The sequence below is a fragment of the Salvelinus fontinalis genome, chromosome 6 (genome assembly GCF_029448725.1).
Source record: "Salvelinus fontinalis isolate EN_2023a chromosome 6, ASM2944872v1, whole genome shotgun sequence".
NCBI lineage: Eukaryota > Metazoa > Chordata > Actinopteri > Salmoniformes > Salmonidae > Salvelinus > Salvelinus fontinalis.
This window is the reverse complement of record NC_074670.1, coordinates 16,953,620-16,979,396: the sequence shown is the minus strand read 5'-3', so window position 1 is coordinate 16,979,396 and position 25,777 is coordinate 16,953,620. Positions and strand designations below refer to the sequence as shown.

At 40.6% G+C, this 25,777-nt stretch overlaps 1 protein-coding gene across 1 annotated transcript; it reads right to left on the bottom strand.

Moving 5' to 3' along the window:
• Positions 1-500: 500 nt before the first annotated feature.
• Positions 501-10,908, bottom strand: LOC129857189 (transient receptor potential cation channel subfamily V member 6-like). Its single transcript, XM_055925200.1, has 16 exons — positions 10,865-10,908; positions 9,194-9,354; positions 4,439-4,659; positions 4,187-4,327; positions 4,003-4,101; positions 3,733-3,908; positions 3,517-3,669; positions 3,363-3,442; positions 3,128-3,263; positions 2,925-3,011; positions 2,741-2,817; positions 2,460-2,625; positions 2,247-2,313; positions 1,868-2,136; positions 1,570-1,676; positions 501-1,295 (listed from the first exon to the last, which is right to left on the bottom strand). Exons 2-16 carry the CDS (start codon positions 9,322-9,324, stop codon positions 1,028-1,030), a joined length of 2,178 nt encoding a protein of 725 aa, XP_055781175.1. The 5' UTR covers positions 9,325-9,354; positions 10,865-10,908; the 3' UTR covers positions 501-1,027.
• Between the last annotated feature and the right edge of the window lie 14,869 nt (positions 10,909-25,777).

Here is a 25,777-nt window from a genome sequence, read left to right as displayed (position 1 = left end):
TTCCAGAAGCCGTTTGGAACTCGGTAGTGAGTGTTGCAAGCGAGGACAGACGATTTTTACACGCTACGTGCTTCAGCACTCAGCGGTCCTGTTCTGTGAGCTTGTGTGGCCTACCACTTCGCAGCTGAGCCATTGTTGCTCGTAGACGTTCCCACTTCACAAAAACACCACTTGCAATTGACTGGGCAGCTCTAGCAGAGCAGACATTTGATGAACTGACTTGTTAGAAAAGATGGCATCCTCTGACAGTTAGACAAGCCATTCTAACTTAATAGATAGCCTGAAATGACAAGGTAGCCAGTTACGAGGTTGTGAGATTGGGAACCCATCTACCTGGCTAGCTAAAACAAACGTTGTAAAATTGCTAGGTGGCTAGTATGACAGAGAAACCTATTGTGACCACGGCACTCAGAATAGGTTCCGGTAGCAAAACGTAATAGAATTCTTAAATTGTTTAGCTGGTCCGCACTCAAAAAAGAGATTCAAGGTTAATTTTGAGTATTTATTTCATTCAAGGGTGGGTAGATAGACAAACATTTGAGCCTTCGTCAGTATCATCAGCATCCCCTCTGAAGGTGCACTTCATTAATGCTTGTTTTATTTATTCATCAAGAAGGAATCAACATAGCTTGATCAAATTAATTTACAAACAGTCCTGCCCATCACTGGCAGCTAAAATCAGATGAAACGCTGTGTGTCACTCGACACTCTCTCCTCCTTCACTCATGATACTGTCTTCACACATATCTTTGCTCAGTGGTTCACCTAGGAAGGAACCACTTACTAGGAAGAATATGGGGGAGGGGGCACTGATTGGGATGCTGTATACACTTTCATCATGGTTTTAAGCTATTTTTATGGAGTATGTAGGAGAGACTATATGTGTGTGCCTGAGTGTGTTTGCATGTGTGTGTCAAAATGTGTGTGTGCCCCGTATGGGTATGACGCCTCTGCATTCATGCTTGCATCACACGTATACTATATAATAACAATATAATGATCTGTTTTGCTGTCTTAAACCTCAGATCTATCTTATTTCCTGGTCATCCTCAGGCTCTTCCTGTTCCACATCTAAACCCAGAGCACTGTGGCGAATCATCTGCCAGCATGCCAGGGACTTCCTGTTTCCATCTATCTCACCCCTGTGTTTGGGTCTGATCAGAGGGCTTCCAGGTCCTTTTGACATGTCAGTGTTCTCCGTCTCCTCCCGCTCCTTGCTCTGGTCCTCATCCTTAGAGAAGGCTTGGATGTAGCGACGCATCTTTTGCACCAGTGGGTCGTTGCGATCTTCAACCCTGCAATGGAGACATTAAGAGTCATTATAATATAAAGCCTGTATATGTATATGTATATATGTATATGTATATGCCTGTTGTATGTGTCGAACTGCTTTGCTTTATCTTGGCCAGGTCGCAATTGTAAATGAGAACGTGTTCTCAATTTGCCTACCTGGTTAAATAAAGGTGAAATAAATAAAATATGAAGGGATGGGGAAACACTGTTAACACCACCACACCTAAGACAGAGAGTACAGTAATAGGCCAGTTAGATGAAGTGTTGTTGTCTTACCGGAGGTACCACCGCTCCCCCAGGCCGTAGAGCAGTCCACACACCCCCAGCCGGGGCCACAGGCAGCGGGGCAACCTCCTCTCCAACATCAGGGTAGTGGCCACCACCTACACACAGTGAGCAGGGACAAAGGACATAAGGATCATTAGAATGGCACTGATTGGGATGCTGTATACACTTTCATCATGGTTGTAAGCTATTTTTATGGAGTATGTAAACATTTGATTTGATGTAGGAGAGACTATGTGTGTGTGCCTGAGTGTGTATCAAAATTTGTGTGTGTGTGTGTGTGGCACACCTGTGTCCTCCAGAGCTCGTCCCTCTCCTGGGCAACTCTCCATTGTGTATCACTCATCATGGCTGTGAGTAGGTTGAGCAGCAGTATGTAGGAGACCACAGAGCAGGTGCAGTGCAGCACATGGACAATAGGGGGCGTTGTGATGGTGTGGTCCACTGGCAGGTCTATCAGACCCACACTTAGCTCAAACTGGGAGAACAGAGTGATGGGGAAGGAGCGGTACGCAGGTAGAGAGTCTGGGTCCTGAGTCATGTACACCATCCACAGGGCTGGGAGGGAGGGAGGATAACCAGCAAATAAAAATAGTAATTATATTTGGTTTAATACATTTGTACTATTAATATGGTTTTTGAGTGTCTCTTTTACAGAATGTACTTACAGGTGGAAAACCCTATGAGCACGATGAAGCTCAGCCACATGAACCTGGTCAGGTCTCCAAATATAATCTAGGAGGAAATGAGACAAAACACCACAACAGTTTAATATGGGAATCAAAACAGAAAAAACATACGTTCTACAGTAACGTCACGCCAATGCTTGTTTGTGTGTGTGTGCGTGCATGCACATGTGTGTGTCTGCTTCCCTTACATACCTTCTGTATCATGATGACGTAAGGCCCCAGCATCTGAAAGCCTCGGGCAAAGAACATGACGTTGCTCCAGCCAAGCACCAGACACACAGCCATGACAACTGTCTCCCCCTGCACCCCACTGACCCTGAACACACACAGCAGCACCACCAGGAACGCATAGGCAATACTGGGGAGGAAACATAGGTTGTTACACAAGTTATAAATGCTACATAGACATGACAAAACGCAACAACATCACTAGGTAGGTAATACATGCTACATAGGCACCAAGGTTGACTTACAGAATGACATGGAAGGGCCCCCCCAGGGCCGTCTGTCCAAAGTAATGCTTGGCCCCCACTCTCAGCATATCTGGGATCTTAGGGATTGGGAATAACACAGATTATATTGACAGCCAATAATGTGATCTAATCTACCGTGTAAATATAAGTGACATGTAAAACTATTGAGTGATGTATGTTTTACCTCCAGTAGCAGCATAACCAGGGCACCCAGGACACTGATCATCTCTCCTGCCAGACGCAAGTGGTCCCCATAGGTCACATAACTCTCCTACAGGGACAGGGACAGAGAACAGGGCACGTGGATCACAAAGGGTTCATATGAACACCTCTGATTGAGGTTTGCACACAGGCTGTCATATGAAGATGCCTTCATGTCTCCCCCACCTTCAGAGTTTTCTGCACGCGGATGGTTTTGTCCATGTCAGATACAGTGTAATTCTCTGGAGCATCCTTTAGAGGGCGATACACACAACACAGTGTGAAGGTCCCAATGTACAGGAGGTACAGCAGCAGCAACAACCTGTACACAACACAATAATAACATTACAACATTAAACATAAACAAATGACAGCATCTCAAACACAACATCAGAACATGATCCACTGTATGTGTTGTTACCTAAAGTAGTGTTTTCCATAGAGGTTCCACTTGAGACTGACCAATTGCCTAACAGGAGTCACTTCCAGTATCCTCCTTGCCTGAAGTAGGAGATCATCATCAGTTTCCCTGTACTGTATATTACAATGTATCATGTTTGTGTACTGTACTGTACCTCTCTCCTCTGGCTGCCCACGATGAGCTCAAGCACAGAGCAGTCGTCGTCAGCGACCAAGGAGTCGATCTCTGTGAGGTCATAGAGGTTAGAGGTCAAGGGTCCCAGGTTCCACTGGTTGATTCGCCTCCGATTGACCAGGTGCTGGAATGCCTGGAAGGGACAGATGTTGTTTTATTTTTATTTTTTACTTTCTATCCCTCTATCCATGCTCACCACAAGGTTGCCCTCTTTGGCAGCCAGTTTGAAGGGCGTTAAGCCATGGTAGTTGGGCACCATGTCCAGTGGCACAGCCTGGTCCAGCTCAACGTCACGTGCCAACAGCAGATCCAACGTCAGGCATGCTATAGTCTTATTGGGCTGCAGGACCAGGATGTGGAGCACTGTGTTACCTAGGGGGGAGAGAGGGAGATATTAAACTGCTGAAAAAGGGAGAATAGAGAGGGGAGGGGCAGAACGAGGAGAAGAAAGAGGAATGTTTCATACCAATGGAGTCCTGGGCCCTGGTGCTGGCTCCTGCGTTGATCACCATGGAGATGATGTCCTGATTCCCCACACAGGCCGCAAATGCCAGAATGTGCTCACCTAAAGTGAAGCCCACGGAATCAAATAACCACATTTCCCAAAATGCATTGCTCTACTCCTTACAGACCACAAACAATCATCTTACCATAGTAGAGCAGCCCTCCTCTTCTCTTCCTGAAGTACAGGCCTGTGACTCTGGGCGTGGCCACATCCGCCCCTCGACCAATCAGACTGCGGACCAGGTTAAAGTTCTGATTCACCACGGCAATGTGGAGAGGTGTCATGCCTGATTGAGAGCGAGTAAGAGAGAGAGAATATATGATTGTGTGATTAAATATCTGTGTGAGTTTTATGATATCATAGTGTATTTGTTCATTGTGTGTGAGAGTTTATGTACCAAGGAAGAGGTCAGAGGTCATGGGCTCATTGATGAGTTCAGGTGCTCCGTCCATCAGAGCTAAAGCAGCTTCCATGTTATCATTCATAACTGCCACATGCAGCGCGGTCTCCCCCAGAGCACCTCTCTCAAAGATGTTAGTGGATGCACTGTCCAGAAGTTTCTTAATGCAACCTGCACTGTTCTCTTTGGCGGCAAAAAAGAGAGGGACGCCATTTGTCCTATGGGAGAGAGAGTGTGTTTGCAAGTTTGAATTCAAATCCTGCATTCATAACATGTCGTAATTATCAGCATATGACTGGGAAAAATCCACTTGAATGCTCCTCCAGCTGGTAATTACTAGTGGGAAACTGTCTATCATCTCTGAGCGCAGACTTCTCCCACATGCTGAGCTCTGATGTCACATTCCACTGAGCACAGACATCAGTTCAACGTCTAATTTTGATTTACATTTGGTTGTGTTGTCAGCTATTGTGAATTCAACAGGAAATCAACAAAAAATGTGGCCTTGTCATTGGATTTAGGTTAAAATGCCCTTATGTTGATGACTTTTTCCAAATCCAATAAGTTTTCCATGTTGATTCAAAATAGATCACATAGATTTCTTGGGTTGAAATGAAGTGGAAACAACGTTGATTTGCCAAGTGGGATACTAAGGAAATTACCTCGATAGCAGTATTTTTGGCAGTTAAGTGCAACAACAAAACATAATAAAAAAAATACAAACGATTAATAACCTCTTTGGGCTAGGGGGCAGTATTTTGACGTTTGGATGACAAGCATGACCAAAGTAAACTGCCTATTACTCAGGCCCAGAAGCTAGGATATGCATATAATTGGTCGATTTGCATAGAAAACACTCTATAGTTTCTAAAACTGTTAAATTAATGTCTGTGAGTATAACAGAACTGATATGGCAGACGAAAACCCGGGGTCAAACCATCCAGAAAAAATACATTTTCAGCCCAAGATTGATTCCTATGGCTGTCATTTTTAAAATGAAGGGAATACCTCCCAGATTGTAGTTCCTAGGGCTTCCACTAGATGTCAACAGTCTTTAGAAAGAATTTCAGGCTTGTTTTTGGAAAAATTTGCTAGAATTTGTAGTTTTTCTAAGTTGCTCCCATTTTGGCTGTAGTGTTTGTTACGTGTTCTGGTGAATGCGTATACTTTGTTGTTTATCTCCGGTAATAACAATAACGATTCTCCGTCTTAAATTTGATCGTTTATTTATGTATTAGGGTACCCGAGGTTTGATTATAAATATTGTTTGACTTGTTTGGAGAAGTTTATTGGTAACGTTTGGGATTCATTGTGTATGCATTTTGAAGGAGGGAAACCGGTGGATTATTGAATGAAGCGCGGCAGCTAAACTGAGTTTTTGAGGGTATAAAGACGGACTTTATCGAACAAAATGACCATCTGTGATGTAGCTGGGACCTTTTGGAGTGCCAACAGAAGATCTTCAAAGGTAAGTGATTTATTTTATCGCTATTTCTGACTTTTGTGGCGCATGTGCCTGGTTGGAAAATGTTTTTAATGCTTTTGTGTGCTGGGCGCTGTCCTCAGATAATCGCATGGCGTGCTTTCGTCGTAAAGCCTTTTTGAAATCTGACACAGCGGCTGGATTAACAAGTTAAGCTTTTAACTGATGTATGACACTTGTATTTTCATGAATGTTAAATATTACTTTTTCTGTAATTTGAATATCGCGCTCTGCAATTTCACCGGAAGTTGTCGAGATGGGACGCTAGCATCCCTCTGATCTGCAAGAATTAATATGGTTTTGGATCACTACAATTTGTTTATGAGCATGATGGCTGTACTTTTAGTTTATGGTTGACGCAGCTTGTTTGCCATTACAGGCTGACTACACCGCTCGCATTGCGTGTGCGAGTGTTGCAAAATAAATTTAGAAATCTATATTATTCAATTATTGCACCCACACACTGCTTGCGCGCACCATCGAGCGTCTGCATTGCCATGGGCTAAAATAGAAGTCAGTTCTATTTGTGACGCAGTTCGCGCTGCAAGTCCTGCCTCTCCCATCACCTCATTGGTTTATAGAAGCAGGTACCCACATGCCATCTCCTCATTGGGTATACCCACGTAGGTGACTGAAAGACGAAATAGGTTGGTGACGGTAACATAATTTATGAAAGTTGCCAATCGCAATACAGTCGTGGCCAAAAGTTTTGAGAATGACACAAATATTAATTTTCACAAAGTCTGCTGCCTCAGTTTGTATGATGGCAATTTGCATATACTCCATAATGTTATGAAGATGTCAGGACCCGGTGTGAGAAAGTCACTAATAAATCGGCAGAACCCAGAAGATGAGGCAGACACAGCAGTACTAGAGACGGTGGTTTAATCAAAGGAAAGATCTTCCGGCAAAAATATAAATCCACAACGTCCAAAACAAAAGCCAAGAGACAAAAATAGATATCTTCAAAAATACAAAGAAAATCCACAAAGTGGTAAGAACAGCAAGGGAAAAAAACAAACCTCAAAAGACTAATCCAAAATAAACAAGAACAATACCAGAGAATCTCTGGAAACTCCAACAAGAGAAAAAGTTAACAGCAGGGCTGGGTGCTAACGTACAAACACTGAGCAAAGAACTGAGGAACACACAGGGTTTAAATACCAAACAAGGGAACGACCTACAGGTGCAAACAATAATAAGAGCAAGAAAAAAACAAAAGGTTCAAAAAAGGTGCAATGGGGACATCTAGTGACCAAAACCTGAACAGTCCTGGCCAAAACCTGACAGAAGAGTGATCAGATGAATTTCAAATAATTTCAAAGTCCCTCTTTGCCATGCAAATGAACTGAATCCCCCAAAAACATTTCCACTGCATTTCAGCCTTGCCACAAAAGGACCAGCTGACATCATGTCAGTGATTCTGTCGTTAACACAGGTGTGAGTGTTGACGAGGACAAGGCTGGAGATCACGCTGTCATGCTGATTGAGTTCAAATAACAGACTGGAAGCTTCAAAAGGAGGGTGGTGCTTGGAATCATTGTTCTTCCTCTGTCAATCATGGTTACCTGCAAGGAAACATGTGCCGCCATCATTGTTTTGCACAAAAAGGGCTTCACAGGCAAGAATATTGCTGCCAGTAAGATTGCACCTAAATCAACCATTTATCGGATCATCAAGAACTTCAAGGAGAGCAGTTCAATTGTTGTGAAGAAGGCTTCAGGGCGCCCAAGAAAGTCCAGCAAGCGCCAGGACCGTCTCCTAAAGTTGATTCAGCTGCGGGATCGGGGCACCACCAGTACAGCGCTTGCTCAGGAATGGCCGCAGGCAGGTGTGAGTGCATCTGCACGCACAGTGAGGCAAAGACTTTTGGAGGATGGCCTGGTGTCAAGAAGGGCAGCAAAGAAGCCACTTCTCTCCAGGAAAAAAAAATCAGGGACAGACTCATATTCTGCAAAGGGTACAGGGATTGAACTGCTGAGGACTGGGGTAAAGTCATTTTCTCTGATGAATCCCCTTTCCGATTGTTTGGGGTATCCGGAAAAAAGCTTGTCCGGAGAAGACAAGGTGAGCATTACCATCAGTCCTGTGTCATGCCAACAGTAAAGCATCCTGAGACCATTCTTGTGTGGGGTTGCTTCTCAGTCAAGGGAGTGGGCTCACTCACAATTTTCCCTAAGAACTCAGCCATGAATAAAGAATGATACCAACACATCCTCCGAGAGCAACTTCTCCCAACCATCCAGGAACAGTTTGGTGACGAACAATGCCTTTTCCAGCCTGATGGAGCACCTTGCCACAAGACAAAAGTGATAACTAAGTGCTCGGGGAACAAAACATTGATATTTTGGGTCCATGGCCAGGAAACTCCCCAGACCTTAATCCCATTGAGAACTTGTGGTCAATCCTCAAGAGGCGGGTGGACAAACAAAAACCCACAAATTCTGACAAACTCCAAGCTTCGATTATGGAAGAATGGGCTGCCATCAGTCAGGATGTGGCCCAGAAGTTAATTGACAGCATGCCGGAGCGGATTGCAAAGGTCTTGAAAAAGAAGGGTCAAAACGGCAAATATTGACTCTTTGCATCAACTTCATGTAATTATCAATAAAAGCCTTTGACACTTATGAAATGCTTGTAAATGCTTGTACTTCAGTATTCCATAGTAACATCTGACAAAAATACCTAAAGATACTGAAGAAGCAAACTTTGTGACAATTAATATTTGTGTCATTCTCAAAACTTTTGGCCACGACTTTATAAAGTCAAGAGAAGAAAAGGCCTGGAAGGAGAGATGACTAGAAACTATTCGGTTGACCGTTTTATGTGTGGATTAATTGGTGGAGTAGATTGCATTTCAGATAAAATAACAACTCAATGTTTATATTCCTGGACAAATTAGCTAGCAACAGCAAGCTAGCTAAATAGGACAAATTAGCTAGAAAGTGCAGGCTAGCTAGCTAAATTGCCATAAATGTTTAATGCTATTCGACCTGTCCCCAAATTAATATAATTGGTTCAGAGTTTGTTTTGAAATTTGAACCTGCGTGTCGTGATTGCGTTTGGTGTGGGGGGACAAAATACATTTATGCGCGATGGCGCACGCGCGCAGCCGGTTTGGGTTTAGCCAATCAGCGTTCAAAGCATGTGAACACACAACTCGTTGCTTCCAGGTTACAATTAGTATTTTCAGAGTTTCCCACTTGTAATAATATAATATCAACCAATACCTGACAGTCGCTGTTATTTTTTACCAATAGGAAACTCACCTTTTGTTCTGCAGCAAAAAAGTTTCATCCAGCATCTCTTTCCACCCCTTCCTGTTCTGGAGGCGGAACCTAAGCTGGCTCCACCAATGGTTGAGCTCACCTGGAGCAGATCTTGCCAAGGGCGGGGCCATCCTCTCATATGGTTAGTCAATTTGAAATGGCTGGAAGGAGAGAGAGGTGCATGTGTGTGAGAGAAATTGAGTGTCAGAAACAGAGATGTTCTACCATCAGATTTAACTCAGAAAGAAATACATCCTTCTCCTTATGTACTAGGGACTCAAATCAAATCTAGAATGTGTGATCTGTCAGCAAACTAACTGACAGATCATTCAGGTCTGCACCATTCCACAGACCAGAACCTGAATCAGAGGTCCATATTCCCCATTAATCCAGGCAAAGGAAGATGTCCACAATAACGTAGTTTTTCTCTATTCTGTCCTATTCTAAACAGTTCTGTAAAATGTAAAAGGTTAACACTTATTGTTCCACAAAAAGAGTGCCTTTTGCATCCCTTCGATATTTCAAGTAGAAATTGTGCACCAATATTGCATTTTAAGACCCTGATATATTAAATGAAGTGCCCTTGACATTTAAAAAATATTTGTTACATTTTATTGGTTTTAGCAGACGCTCTTATCCAGAGCGAATTAAAGTAGTCAGTGCGTACATTTTGTACTGAATTCCCCCCGTGGGAATCAAACCCACAGCAACCCTGACGTTGCAAGCGCCATGTCCTACCAACTGAGCAACACACGAAATTAACTGATACACTTCGAGAAAACAACCGCTCACATATCCAAGATTGTGTCCCAAATGTCACCCCATAGCCTATGTAATACACGACTCCTGATCAGAGCCCTATGGCCCTGATCTAAAGTGGTGCTCTTTAACAGGGAATAGGGTGCCATCTGGGACACAGCCTTAGAAAGACCATTCTCTCCTTCTCTTATCACTTTAATTCATACCATATGGAGAATTCAATATATCAGATTTTTTTGATGAATAAAGACTTGCTAAAGTGCCCAAATTCAGTATTTTGACATGTCCCTCTGTGCACCCTATGTGACTTCTAGGAAGATTGCTACCCACTTAACCCAAACATTTCTCTTAAGTTTTCGCCAAAGTCATTTTTGAAAATGATTGTCCCTCATTTTAAGGTCAACCCTGTTGTGTGAACTGAACTCTCAATTCAAAATGGGTAAACTGTTCCTTTTAAAATATTTTTTTCTAAAGAAGCATTTAACATCTAATAGTCAAATCATAGTGTAAAAGCAGGTGAGCTGGTTCTACTCTTTTTGGCCATTTTATGTTGTTTTGTGGTGGAATACTAAGCGGGTCAAGCTCAACACACCAACACTATTACCCATAGATAGACAGGCTAGAATTTTTTTAACAATTACACTTTTATTGTGAAGCTTGTATTCAATTGCCACTCCCTGTTGCAAACAACAAGCTTCAATTCTGCCTGTTACAAGGGGATTCATGGCTGATTTAAGATGAAATCGTCAACCCTGTTACTTTATTTGGCACTTTTTATAGTATTTTTTATTTTATCACTTGAAATGGCAAAAAAAACTATTATGACAGAATGTTAACATTTTGCAAAATCACTTTTTTTAAATCAAGTTATACTTCTCAAAAGGCACTGAATTGGTGGAGTGACCCACTTACCTTTTACAGAAGAAAACGGTTAGTCCTTTACTCCTAATTGACAGTCAGGTACTATGGGATTCACAGGTGGTGATCTTTATATATGGAGAGGAGGTCAAGAGGAGGGGAGGAGGTCAAGAGTAGGATAGATGTCAGAGAGAGGAGGGAGGAGAGAGGGAGGGGCCAAATGGTGGAAAGGAGTAGTAGTCATAACTTGAGCATTATCTTTAGGGAAGATCCATACTTGTATTGGAATCATTTACTGCAGTATACCAAGGCTGCTTGACATTTTGCTAAAACGTTTTGAACGCTAAAGACTGCTCTGGCCTTGCGCTTGACCGTCACACTCAGTTTACCTGGCAGATGTCCTGAGTCTGGTCCATGGTCCATAGATCTCCCCCATGGCTGATTTTCAGCCCCTGCATCACCCCCATGTAAAAAATGTCAACATCATGACAGTCAACACTTTTTGGTCTTTATTCTCAGTGAACCGTTCAGATAACCGGTTCGAAAGTCATCTACCTTTCAAATGTCTCAATACTGGTGTGTAATCAAAAACCTCATATTGAGTTGAGCTTGTCTACCTGGACATATATTTGCTGTTTCAGCTGTATGATCGTATAGACACCTTACCTGTCAGGTCTATGGAAACTACTTTTGACTGGCTGTGATCTAGTTCAATCTACACTGAAAAACATACAGGTTCTTAAATGGTTCTTCTTTAGCTCTTAAGGTTCCTTGGAGAACTCTTGCCCTATAAAGAACCTTTGAGTTAAGTGTGCGGTTCTTGACATGGCATCTACAGTTCTTCAGAATTCTAAAAGGTTCTTGAAATGTATGGAAACCTGCAGATGTGTCAGGTTTCCATACATTAAAAAAAAAAACGTTTTTTTCAAAATGTATGTTTTTTATGTACATTGATTGATTAATTCATCTTATGCTACTCAAATATAAATAACATACATTTTTTCTAAACTATTCCAATCTGTTACTTGGACTTATTGCACCCGTTACTGAAAGGGTTGTTTCAGTTTAGATGTTTAAGGCAGTCTCATATCTTAGTCTTCCCAACCCTAGCACTGGCAGTCATTCTGAATGCAGGCTGTGGGTGACTAAAATATTCCAATTGTTGTATATCACCACTCTGGCTGGATTTCAATAGGAATTACACATCACTTTGCAAGTCAGCATAAAGTGAATTTCAGGCCACTGTATTAAGGTAAAACTAGGCCCTCAAAATAAGGCCTTTTGAAATAGGTAATGTATTTTCTTCAACAATGACAACATATTCACTTAGAATCTCACTTGGTGAAGGCCACAGAACTGAAAATGATTTAATGCAACAACCACGTCTCGGTCACTAGCAAACATAGTCATGGGTGGTACTGGTTAGTAGTGATGTTACGTTTAAAACTGGAGCTCTGAGGCATGCATCAAAATCGCTAAGCAGCTACCTTCAAAGCGGTGTGCCGATGCTTGTATCACTTTATCAGAAGTACTTCATCAAAGACACCCGAAGCTTTGTTTGGTCACGTGTTTTTTCAAACCTCGCAAAATGCGAGATCCCACTGATTTCTCGGTGGTTTGGGCTCTTTCGTTGATTCCGAGCTGCTTTCAAACACTGACTTCTTCTGGACACCGTACTTGCACCTGATCGGTAGCTTAGCACGTAGAGTAGGGAACTATGGAACATTCATAGATGTGAGGGTATGAGGTTGAATCTTGTTGTAGGCACACTACTTAGAAAACAGTTTTATTTGAAACCACACTTTCTGTGCTGTTGTTCAAATAATTTGTTTTGTTTAATATAGTTTAAGCTTCTGTCTTAACCTCACTAGGGTATGTGGGATGCTAGCGTCCCACCTCGTCAACAGCCAGTGAAACTGCAGGACGCCAAATTCAAAACAGCAGAAATCCCATAATTAAAATTCCTCAAACATACAAGTATTTTACACCATTTAAAAGATACACTTGTTGTAAATCCAGCAACAGTGTCCGATTTCAAAAAGGCTTTATGACGCACACCAAAAGATTATGTTAGGTCAGAGCCAAGTCACAGAAAAACACAGCCATTTTTCCAGCCAAAGAGAGGAGTCACAAAAAGCAGAAATAGAGATTAAATGAATCACTAACCTTTGATGATCTTCATCAGATGACACTCATAGGACTTCATTTTACACAATACATGTATGTTTTGTTCGATAAAGTTCATATTTATATCCAAAAATCTGAGTTTACATTGGCGCGTTATGTTCAGTAGTTCCAAAACATCCAGTGATTTTGCAGAGAGCCACATCAATTTACAGAAATACTCATAATAAACATTGCTAAAAGATACAACTGTTATGCATGGAATTTTAGATCCACTTCTCCTTAATGCAACCGCTGTGTCAGAGTTCCCAAAAACTTTACGGAAAAAGCACACCATGCAATAATCTGAGTACAGCGCTCAGAGACCAAAACAACCCAAACAGATATCCGCCATGTTGTGTAGTCAACAGAAGTCAGAAATAGCATTATAAATATTCACTTACCTTTGATGATCTTCATTAGAATGCACTCCCAGGAATCCCAGTTCCACAATAAATGTTTGTTTCGTTCGATAATGTCCATCATTTATGTCCAAATAGCTCCTTTTTGTTTGCGGGTTTAGTCCAGTAATCAAAATTCATGAGGCGCGATCACTAGGTGCAGACAAAAAGTCAAAAAGTTCCGTTACAGTCTGTAGAAAAATGTGAAACGATGTATAGAATCAATCTTTAGGATGTTTTTAACATAAATCTTCAATAATGTTCCAACCGGAGAATTCCTTTGTCTTTAGAATTGCAATGGAACGCAAGCTAACTATCACGTGAACGCGCGTGGTCAGCTCATGCCTCTCTGGCAGACCTCTGACTCAATCCCCTCTCATTTGCCCCCACTTCACAGTAGAAGCCTCAAACAAGGTTCTAAAGATTGTTGACATCTAGTGGAAGCCCCGGGAAGTGCAATATGACCCCATAGACACTGTGTATTCCATAGGCAATGAGTTGAAAAACTACAAAACTCAGATTTCCCACTTCCTGGTTGGATTTTTTCTCAGGTTTTTGCCTGCCATATGAGTTCTGTTATACTCACAGACATCATTCACACAGTTTTAGAAACTTCAGAGTTTTTTCTATCCAAATCCACTAATTACATGCATATTCTAGCTTTTATGGCTTAGTAGCAGGCAGTTTAATTTGGGCACACTTTTCATCCAAAATTCCCAATGCTGCCCCCTACCCTAGTGAAGTTAAGCATCCTAAATAAAGCAGATTCAGTTTTTGAAAACAGGGAAGCATGATGTAAGATGCGGACCTGGTATTCCAACTGATTATAGGCTACTAACGGCAAGGACTTACCGCTAGGGTGGCTACTTTGAAGAATCTCAAATTTAAAATATATTTTGATATGTTTAACAGTATATTGGTTCCATGGTTCCATATGTGTTATTTCATCGTTTTGATGTCAAGTGTTTCTACAATGTAGAAAATAGTAAAAATAAAGAAAAACACGAATGAGTAGGTGTATCCAAACTTTTGACTGGTACTGTAAATAATGGCGACATTTTGTGATGTTTTTGGTCGTTTTGGACTTTGGTGAGGTTTTTTTCAGCTGTTCGGGCACACCAAAAAATGTCTGAAGGCAAGCTGAAGTCCGGAGCCGAAGTTTACGCCCTTTCATTGGTGATTGGTCAACAGTAGGGATTCTTCAATAAAGTCTTTGTTGTCGTTCAACATGAACCTTTAGCTCCCACTTCCCTATTGTGTGATAGTTATTTGTAATGGCTGTCAATGGTTTTAAATTTGTTCTTAAATGACTAACCTAGTTAAATAAAGGTTAAATAAAAAATAAACAAATAAAATAAAACATGCCTACATGCCCCCCAAAATATATTTTATATTCTAAAATACTTTGAATGATAAAGAAACATTTTAATAGTAAAAAGTTGTTTAGTGTAGGTGGGTAAAAAAATAAATACAAAACCCCCCCGATCAGCCAAACATTAACCACCACAAATTAACCATAGGGAACCAGGAATATGACAGAATCGAGAAAACATAAATATACTGTAGAGTGAAACAACCTTATCTGAGGGCTGAGAGCATTTGATGTAAAATAGGAATTAGAACAAGTAGTGAATAATCGACAATACACCGTTACAATCAGTGGTGTTAAGTAAAAATACTTTAAAGTACTACTTAAGTCATTCTTGGGGGTGTCTGTACTTTACTTAACTATTTATATTTTTGACAACTTTTACTTTTACTTAACCACATTCCTAAAGAAAATAATGTAATTTTTACTCCATACATTTTCCCTGACATCCAAAAGTACTCGTTACATTTTGAATGCTTAGCAGGACAGAAAAATTGTCCAATTCTCTCACTTATCAAGAGAACATCCCTGCCTCTGATCTGGCGGACTCACTAAAAACACATGCTTTTAAAAAAAAATGATGCCGTCTGGTTTGCATATAAGGAATTTGAAATGATTTATACTTTAACTTTTGATACTTAAGTATATTTAAAACAAAATACTTGTAGACTTTTTCTCAAGTACTATTTTACTAGGTGACTTTCACTTTTACTTGAGTAATTTTCTATAAAGGTATTTTGACTTTTACTCAAGTTTGACGATTGATTACTTTTTCCACTACTGGTTACAATGCAGAAGAGTCACGCTGATTGAATAGAATGGGACAAAGACAGCAAGAGTTGCATGGCTTGAGTTATTGCAGTGGCTATTTTAGCATGTAAATCTTGGTGGGATAAAACAAATGTAAAGTGAGATGCATGCCAGAAAAGCCACTACACAACACAACACTAAACAATACATTAATTGCACTATAACGGTGACAAACGGTGCCCACAAAAGCTGTCCCAACATCTTACCACTGTTACACCTGGCTATCAGCGGAGCCTTGTCTGGCAGCGAAACAGTTCATTCAGCCTCATTTACTGCCTTTTTAAAAAACATAGCTGATACGGCTGACTGGCTTAAACAAATGTGGTTTCTAATGACAATTGAGATGTACAAACTATGGCATAAGAGGACAACAAGCGGATAAGAGGCAATCTGTAATTTCTATTAAGAGATTAATGAGTGGGCTAAGACGGACGTAGTCAGTATAACTATTTGTTTAGCACTTTTGAAACGTACAGCGACAGAATTCAGAACATGGGCCGTTCTTATAGTGTTCTCCCTGTACACCAAGTCAGAACCGTAGGATAAATATATGGGGCATATAAGCAGAAAATGAAAGCTCTTTCAAATTCGATGAATACATTTCTATAAAACAGGTTATAGGCTACATGTGCACCACCAAGTCAGAACAGCAGGCGAAATTAAGAGAGGTAAATCGACCAAATTGTTAGGGTGAGGAACATGAGCTACTAACAGCTCCTTACACAACATACATTTAGTATTACTTTCAATAGCTACAGTATACATATCTCCCTGGCATATTACATCATTTATGCAGCAGCGTACAATATATTTTTGGATTCACCTTGGTGTGCTGTGCTCACTTCAACAGGAAGGTGGCGCGGCGGTCCTTCGTGGGCAAATTTGTCATCAAAGTCTGCCATTCTCTGGATTTATGGTGCTTTCAAAACAACTGTGAACTTGGAAAAAAAACAAGGTTGAATTATGATGACGTCATTGATCTTCAGGTCATAGCTCTAGAAAGAGGCCGGATTTACAATTCCGAGTTGGATGACTGTTCAAAACGTATTTTTTGAACAGATGTTGAATGTTTGAACCGATGTTGAATGTTTATAATTTTAAACTTGGAAAAGAGCCCTTTAAGCCCAGATTTGGGACCATGCAGCCACTGTCACTGATTCCTTCCAAACCAATCATTGTTGAATTTGAGATTTCCAACTTGTTGTGTAATGTTTATGTCCAATGGCCGATGAGCACCGATACGTTTTATCTATAATTTCTCTTCATTATTTCTCTTCCTATAACAAGGATTAAAAAGGATTTGCCAGTAGATTGTCAAATTGATTCATGATGATGACTGCTAGCTAAGATTGTGAAAGTATGATGTTGACATGATCAGTCCAATCAAAGCTACTGTACATATAACGTGATTTGATGTCATTTTATCTGTAGCCAATTACCTTGAGCCTTCTTGGATGGGCACTTCTAATGTAACTCAATGGCAGCACCCAAGAGGCTAGAATTTTCTAAGTCTACCCTTAGACGTAGTGTTCCCATGAGTGACAGAACACTGAGCCAATCACGGTGCAACGCTCCGTATATTCTGCAGGCTTGCCCCACCACCACAGAAAGCACTGAGCTAGGCTGGAACACCTGCATTTTGGAGCTGCCTTACTCAAGAAAACAAAAAAGAGACAATGTTTGTATGCAGCTTTATTAATTATTATCATTTTTTACATTATTTGCAAACTAACTCTGTGTTGTTGTCTGTGTCACACTGCTTTGCTTTATCTTGGCCAGGTCGCAGTTGTAAATGAAAGCTTGTTCTCAACTGGCCTACCTGGTTAAATAAAGGTAAAAATAAAATATTTGACACGTATTAATGCCAAAATAACATGCACCCACAAGCCCCCAAAAAGAAAACATTTATTTGTATTTATTTTTTGCTAAAAATGTGGGGCTCAAAACATGAATGATGGGTGTTTTGAGCTGTACCGAGGACTCGTGAGCTGCATCCATCCATATAACAGCTATAATATTCTTCTGCATTTGAATATTTATGCAAACCTGGAGATTACACCAAGTAGGTGTAGATATTGCCATAGCATTGGCTACTTTGGGCCGTTTGGTAGGGTTGTCTCCCCAGCTAGTGTGCAGCAAGTTGAAAGGACATAGGCGGGCCAACAATAATCAATTTAAAATATCTAAGACTAGCGAATTATATCGAGATTACCTTCTCTCGCTAGCCAGACAGCTAACGTCAGCTAACCAGCGAAAAAGCTATGGGTGAACAAACAGTTATCTAAGTATAATACGACAGCATAATCAAAATGACACTGAATCAAGGTTGAGATGAGCAGTTTCTTAACTTTGATGTTAAAATATCTAGTGTTATGATATAACCATTTCAATTTGTCATTGTTGCTAGGTATCTGGCCATCCAGAATCACCACAAAACACGGACTTCTGCCCCATTGAAGCATGCACATCGTTTTCGTGACATTGTCTGCTAACCCATCTATGACAGAGTATGTTTTTCCTTTTAACAAAAAGATGGTACATTTGGTTTCTTACCAACCAAACCTCTTATACAGTAAAGCACATATTCTAAACTGAATGTCATACAGTATTTTTATGTCCACATATTTGATGTCCATCTATTATACATAACAACCCAGACACCCAAAACACTTTCTAAATGCCATGGTTTGGTGTGTGTATTCAGGTGTTTGTGTACCATGTATAGGTCATGAGTAACATGTTGGTTACCCACAGCGTGTTAAAGGGTTTCAATGCAGGTTTATATCAGACAGACCTGGGTAATAGTTCTGACTGAGCCAGTCATCTTGTGTTGTCTTGATAATAGCTATTTACAGCGCCTTGCAGTGAGACACCGGGGTGCTGCCATATAGACCAGTGGTTCCAATTGTCATAATGCCTTTATTTAGGCACAATAACAAGGTTCCATTGCAGTGTGTGTGTGTGTGTGTGTGTGTGTGTGTGTGTGTGTGTGTGTGTGTGTGTGTGTGTGTGTGTGTGTGTGTGTGTGTGTGTGTGTGTGTGTGTGTGTGTGTGTGTGTGTGTGTGTGTGTGTGTGTGTGTGTGTGTGTGTGTGTGTGTGTGTGGTTTCGGACTGGCTCAGTAGGGGAGACCAGGGGTTGGTTGTCTCACGGGTTGGTTGTCACAACTGGCCAATTCGTGTTAGCATGACAAAACATTGAGGTGAGGGGAATATATGTGTTTTTCATAGATGAAAGTAAAAAAATAATACATATTGTTATTTTCTTTGTAAATGCTTGAATTATGGGAGTACCCATAAATAATTATGTTTGTTGAACAGAGAAAAGGGAGAGCTATGTTTCAAACCAATTCCTAGGTCAAGCCATGTGGTAAGTAATATCTTAACTAGCATTAGTATTGCCTCTCTCTGACACACATATTTTCCCTGTCACACACACACACGCACATACATGCATACACACACATGCACGCATACATACACAAATTTACAAAAAATGTCATATGTTATTGTCATTCTTCATAAAATGCTGTATTTTGTTCGATCAAAGAAAGGCTTAGCTATTTCTAAGACTGTTTGTTATTTTTCTTCATTTCCTGATACAAAAGGAATAAGTTACTTGCGAACATTGTGGCAACCAACCCCACGATTGGGCTGGTTGACACAAGTGGACAGTGTGTTTGATGATTTATAACTCCAAGTTGGAGTTAAAAAGGGTAAAAACGGCCCTCATTTTAACACAAGATCTTAGTCTTTATCCTAATATTGAAAAGAGTCTTGTAAGATATACTGGTGCTGAGAAATATACATGAGATTAATAAGTGCGACAACCAACTCCGGTCTCCCCTACACATGAAAACCTTGGAACTATTTTGCAGAACAAGAACAAGGGGTTGAGACTGAGAGGAGTTTTTCTTTTTTACTTTAAGTCTCTAGTTTTGTCATTTATATACAGATATTGGATCTTAATTTGATGATCAGGTGAAATGGACATGTGTTGGTGGTTGTGTAAGAGGCCCTCAGGTCAGATCCTATCTGATGCCACCATGAGATCTGGGAGACAGGTGTATTGGCCTCTCTCTAATGCTGAAGTCAACAGATCTCCAACAGATTCAGGTGAAATGTGCTGATCTGTCTATTCCTATCAGACATGGGGGAACATGAAGTTCATTCTGTTTGATGGAAAGGTTATAATGTGGACACTTTTCTGTTTTATTTCAAATAGGTTTACGGTTAGGGTTAAAGTTAAGATTTCAACTGTAAGTGCAATGTACTAACTTACCTTAACCCTAACCCTAGATTGGTAATATATTGCACTTAAAGGGCTTCATTGCCAACATCCCAAAGTATTTCTTTATCTACTTCCCCAGAGTCAGATGAGCTCATGGATACCATTTTTGTCTTTGCATCCAGTATGAAGGAAGTTAGAGCGAGCTTCGCGAGCCCGATGCTAACTAGTGTTAGCGCTACAAGCATGATAGCTGTTACCACAGACTTCCAGTCATATCGCTGACGCTAATTAGCAGTTGTGCTTATGCTAGTTAGTCTGACTCTGGGGAAGTAGATAAAGGACTTTGTTGCCAAAATCCTGAAGTATCCTTTTAAGGTCAGGCACCACAGGCTAAAATGACATTTTTGCATCTACTTATCAATTATGAGATATTGGTGTATTTTGGTTAAATGAGTATAAAAAAGGTAAAAAAAGGTAAGAAAGTTAATTAAAATGTATATTTGCTTTAGTTTATCATGCTACCATCATCAACATTTCATGAATTGTAATCCCTTTAAAATGGACAAACAGTACCAGTGAAAAGTTTGGACACCTATTTATTCAAGGGTTCTTCTTTATTTTTTAAAACTATTTTCTACATAATAGTGAAGACATCAAAACTATGAAATAACACATGTGGAATTATGTATTAACCAAAAAAGTGTTAAACAAATCAAAATATATTTTAGATTCTTTAAAGTAGCCACCCTTTGCTTTGATGACAGCTTTGCAAACGCTTGAAATTCTCAACCAGCTGCACCTGGAATGCTTTTCCAACAGTCTTGAAGAAGTTCCCACATATGCTGAGCACTTGTTGGCTGCTTTTTCTTCACTCTGCGGTCCAACTCATCCCAAACCATCTCAATTGGGTTGAGGTTGGGTGATTTTGGAGGGGAGGTAATCTGATGCAGCCCTCCATCACTTTCCTCCTTTGTCAAATAGCCCTTACACAGCCTGGAGGTGTGTTGGGTCATTGTCCTGTTGAAAAACAAATGACAGTCCCACTAAGCGCAAACCAGATGGGATGGTGTATTGCTACAGAATGCTGTGGTAGCCATGCTGGTTAAGTGTGCCTTGAATTCTAAATACACTGCTAAAAAAAATAAAGGGAACACTTAAACAACACAATGTAACTCCAAGTCAATCACACTTCTGTGAAATCAAACTGTCCAATTAGGAAGCAACACTGATTGACAACAAATTTCACATGCTGTTGTGCAAATGGAATAGACAAAAGGTGGAAATTATAGGCAATTAGCAAGACACCCCCAATAAAGGAATGGTTCTGCAGGTGGTGACCACAGACCACTTCTCAGTTCCTATGCTTCCTGGCTGATGTTTTGGTCATTTTTGAATTCTGGCGGTGCTTTCACTCTAGTGGTAGCATGAGACGGAGTCTACAACCCACACAAGTGGCTCAGGTAGTGCAGTTCATCCAGGATGGCACATCAATGCGAGCTGTGACAAAACGGTTTGCTGTATCTGTCAGCGTAGTGTCCAGAGCATGGAGGCGCTACCACGAGACAGGCCAGTACATCAGGAGACGTGGAGGAGGCCGTAGGAGGGCAACAACCCAGCAGCAGGACCGCTACCTCCGCCTTTGTGCAAGGAGGTGCACTGCCAGAGCCCTGCAAAATGACCTCCAGCAGGCCACAAATGTGCAAATGTGGATAGATTTCCACCGCTCTAATGTCCATTGCTCGTGTTTCTTGGCCCAAGCAAGTCTCTTCTTATTATTGTTGTTCTTTACTAGTGGTTTCTTTGCAGCAATTCGACCATGAAGGCCTGATTCATGCAGTCTCCTCTGAACAGTTGATGTTGTGATGTGTCTGTTAAACTCTGTGAAGCATTTATTTGGGTTGCAATCTGAGGTGCAGTTAACTCTACTGAACTTATCCTCTGCAGCAGAGGTAACTCTTGGTCTTCCTTTCCTGTGGCGGTCCTCATGAGAGCCAACTTCATCATAGCGCTTGATGGTTTTTGCGACAGCACTTGAAGAAACTTTCAAAGCTCTTGAAGCATTGATGGACTGTCATTTTTCTTTGCTTATTTGAGCTGTTCTTGCCATAATATGGACTTGGTATTTTACCAAACAGGGCAATCTTTTGTATACCTGCCTTCTCACAACACAACTGATTGGCTCAAACACACTAAGAAGGAAAGAAATTCCACAAATTCACTTTTAACAAGGCACACCTGTTAATTGAAATGCGTTCCAGGTGACTACCTCATGAAGCTGGTTGAGAGAATGCCAAGAATGTGCAAAGCTGTCAACAAGGCTAAGGGTGGCTACTTTGAAGAATCTCAAATATGAAATATATTTTGATTTGTTTAACACTGTTTCGGTTACTAAATGATTCCATATGTGTTATTTCATAGTTGATGTCTTCACTATTATTCTACAATGTAGAAAAATAGTAAAAATAAAGAAAAACCTTTGAATGAGTAGGTGTGTCCAAACTTTTGACTGGTACTGTACATCCATAATTTCAAACCTCACTACATTAAACCACACATCATTTAAAAGATTTACAGATAGAGATTTATAAACTTGGCGCACACCATACCATGTTTCCCGGTATTAATTAGACCCATCCTAAAACTGTGTGCGCATGAATGAGCATTTAAAACTTATGGCTGCAATCCCGCTAACGGGATATGACAACAGCCAGTGAAAGTGCAGGGCGCCAAATTCAAAAAACAGAAATCTCATAATTAAAATTCCTCAGACATACATGCGTTTTATACCATTTCAAAGGTAATCTTGTTGTTAATCCCACCAAAGTGTCCGATTTCAAATATGCTTTTCAGCGAAAGCACCACAAACGATTATGTTAGGTCACACCAAACCACAATAAGCACAGCCATTTTTCCAGCCAAAGATAGCAGTCACAAAAGCAGAAATATAGCTAAAATTAATCACTAACCTTTTGTCACGTTCCTGACCTGTTTTCCCTTGTTTTGTATTTATTTAGTATGGTCAGGGCGTGAGTTGGGTGGGTTGTCTATGTGTTGTTTTCTATGTTGGGGTTTTGTGTGTTTGGCCTGGTATGATTCTCAATCAGAGGCAGCTGTCAATCGTTGTCCCTGATTGAGAATCATACTTAGGCAGCCGGGGTTTCACATGTGTTTGGTGGGTGTTTGTTCCTTGTTAGTGTTTTGCCACACGGGACTGTCACGGTAGTTTCATTTTGTTATTTTTGTATCGCATATTTGTTTTTGTGTTATTAAATTACCATGGAAACCAACCACTCTGCATATTGATCCGATCCTTCTCGCCTCTCCTCGTCCGATGAGGAGGACGATATAGACTATCGTTACACCTTTGATGATCTTCATCAGATGACACTCATAGGACTTCATGTTACACAATACATGCATGTTTTGTTTGATAAAGTTCATATTTATATTAAAAAAATCTGAGTTTACATTGGCGCGTTACATGCACTAGTTCCAAAAACATCCAGTGATAGTGCATAGCCACATCGTTTCAACAGAAATACTCATCATAAATGTAGATGATAATACAAGTTATACACATGGAATTATAGATATACCTCTCCTTAATGCAACCGCTGTGTCAGATTTCAAAAAAACTTTACGGAAAAAGCAAACCATGCAATAATCTGAGACGGAGCTCAGAACAATAGTACAATTAGCCGCCATGTTGGAGTCAACAGAAACCAGAAAATACATGATAAATGTTTCCTTACCTTTGATGAATTTCATCAGAATGCAGTCCTAGGAATGCCAGGTCCACAATAAATGCTTGATTTGTTCAATAATGTCCGTTATTTATGTCCAATTAGCTACTTTGGTTGGCGCGTTTGGTAAACAATTCCAAAGTCACAAAGCGCGTCCACTATAACGTGACGAAATGTCCAAAAGTTCCGTAACAGTCAGTAGAAACATGTCAAACGATGTATTGAATCAATCTTTAGAATGTTGTTAACATACATCTTGAATAACGTTCCAACCGGAGAATTACATTGACTTCAGTTGAGCGATGGAACCGAGCTGCCTCTCACGTGAACAGGCGTGGTCAAAGCGTGGTCACCTCATGGCAGTGGTTGTGGAAGGTTGTGGAAGGCTACCCGAAATTTTTGACCCAAGTTAAACAATTTAAAAGCATTGCTACCAAATACTAATTGAGTGTATGTAAACTTCTGACCCACTGGGAATGCAATGAAAGAAATAAAATCAGAATAAATCATTCTCTCTACAATTATTCTGACATTTCACATTCTTATAATAAAGTGGTGATCCTAACTGACCTAAGACAGGGAATTTTTACTAGGATTAAATCTCAGGAATTGTGAAAAACTGAGTTTAAATGTATTTGGCTAAGGTGTATGTAAACTTCAGACTTCAACTGTAATACCCTATCCAATAGGCCCAATTAATGATGCGCATGGGAATTTGTTGTATGGCTTCGGGAATATGAACCCATCATGGCCAGAAAAGGTGAGGAATTTATTCTGCAATGGTTATGATATATGTATAATGTATTATGTTTATAAATGAAATAGTCTACTGGAGAAATGTGACATTGCAGTATTCAGACGTAGCCTATATACGTCATCAGAAAAAGTTAACCTTCTGTTCTACCGTTAAACTGCACACAGTGTGCAGTTGCAGACTGGATCGCATATTGCATAGAGCAAAATACTTGAAATAGCTTATCTATTTACTACTGTGAACTGGGTCCAAGTAAATGAGAGGTGGGATGAATTGTAACATATCTTAACTTGTTGTAGGCCTAGGCCCAGTGGCGTGAATTCATGGATGCCAAGGAAAGCCAGGCTTCCCCCAAAAATAAAAATAAAAAGTTTTATAAAAACAAAATAATTTATCTTTGTCTTTCTGTGTTTCTGAATTTTCCTTCAATTTGCAAGAGACTAAATGTATCTCACTGGAGAAAACATCTTAGCGTGCGAAACAGCACCCCTCTCTCTCTGTATGTGTAGCCCATCTATCTAATGCTGTTTGGTCAAAGAGAGTATGCTATTGTTGCCACCCGGAGCATTGAATGCAAGTGTAGACAGCTAGCATTTGGCATCCCTTTTTTAAATAAAATAATAGCCAATCAGTGTTGAGCTAAACTGAGTGAGCTCAACTGTGAATGGTCCTGGCACACCAAAAAAAAGTGTTGAGGGAAGCCAGTTTGAATTTTGCTTCACACTAATTACATCACATTAAAAGCCAAACGTCATTGACAGAAAAAAATTGAACTGTTGCATTTCGTTGTCCTCCGGTGGCTGGCCAGCTAGCTAAAATTGTCCCTTTCCTAAATTAGCCATGGATAGGGATAGGGATTTGGACTTGTGGTTTTACGTAATTATTCGTACTGGTCAATGATTATAACAGCAATTCTGATCCAACCATAAATTCATACATTGTGCCCCTGGCCTGAGAGGATGGAAGTTCAATATGTAGCTAGATGTAGTAGGCTACTGTTAAGTAGCTGGCTCATCGATGTCTGAAAGGAAGTTAGGCTAGCGAGCAAGCATTATAGCCAGGTAGCCTAGGACAACAGAAACTAAAAGTGTGTACTGTATGACAGTCATAGACCGTTTCGGCAACATTAATTAGGGTGACTATCCCTGTTTTTTCTACCTGCACACACACACACACACACACACACACACACACACACACACACACACACACACACACACACACACACACACACACACACACACACACACACACACACACACACACACACACACACACACACACACACACACACACACACACACACACACACACACACAGGAATCAGTACCATGGACAGCCACATCGCATTTAGCTTACATTGAATGGACTAATTTGTTTTTGGTATCTTTTAGTTGTCACTGTATTAGGCTAAGCATAGGTAATTTGATGATGTTGAGATGTTTAGGTTGAAATGGTGCTGGTATAGTGGAGGCAGCTACTGTTTTCTTTGCTACTT

Bases quoted from the DNA above. Each gene is read 5' to 3' on its own strand.
- LOC129857189 (XM_055925200.1), bottom strand. From the start codon at position 9,324: ATGGCCCCGCCCTTGGCAAGATCTGCTCCAGGTGAGCTCAACCATTGG. The intron at 3,264-3,362 runs GTAACAACACAT...TGTTGTGTACAG, and splicing joins TATGGAAAACACTACTTTAG to GTTGTTGCTGCTGCTGTACC. The intron at 3,012-3,127 runs GTGGGGGAGACA...CTGTCCCTGTAG, and splicing joins GCGTGCAGAAAACTCTGAAG to GAGAGTTATGTGACCTATGG.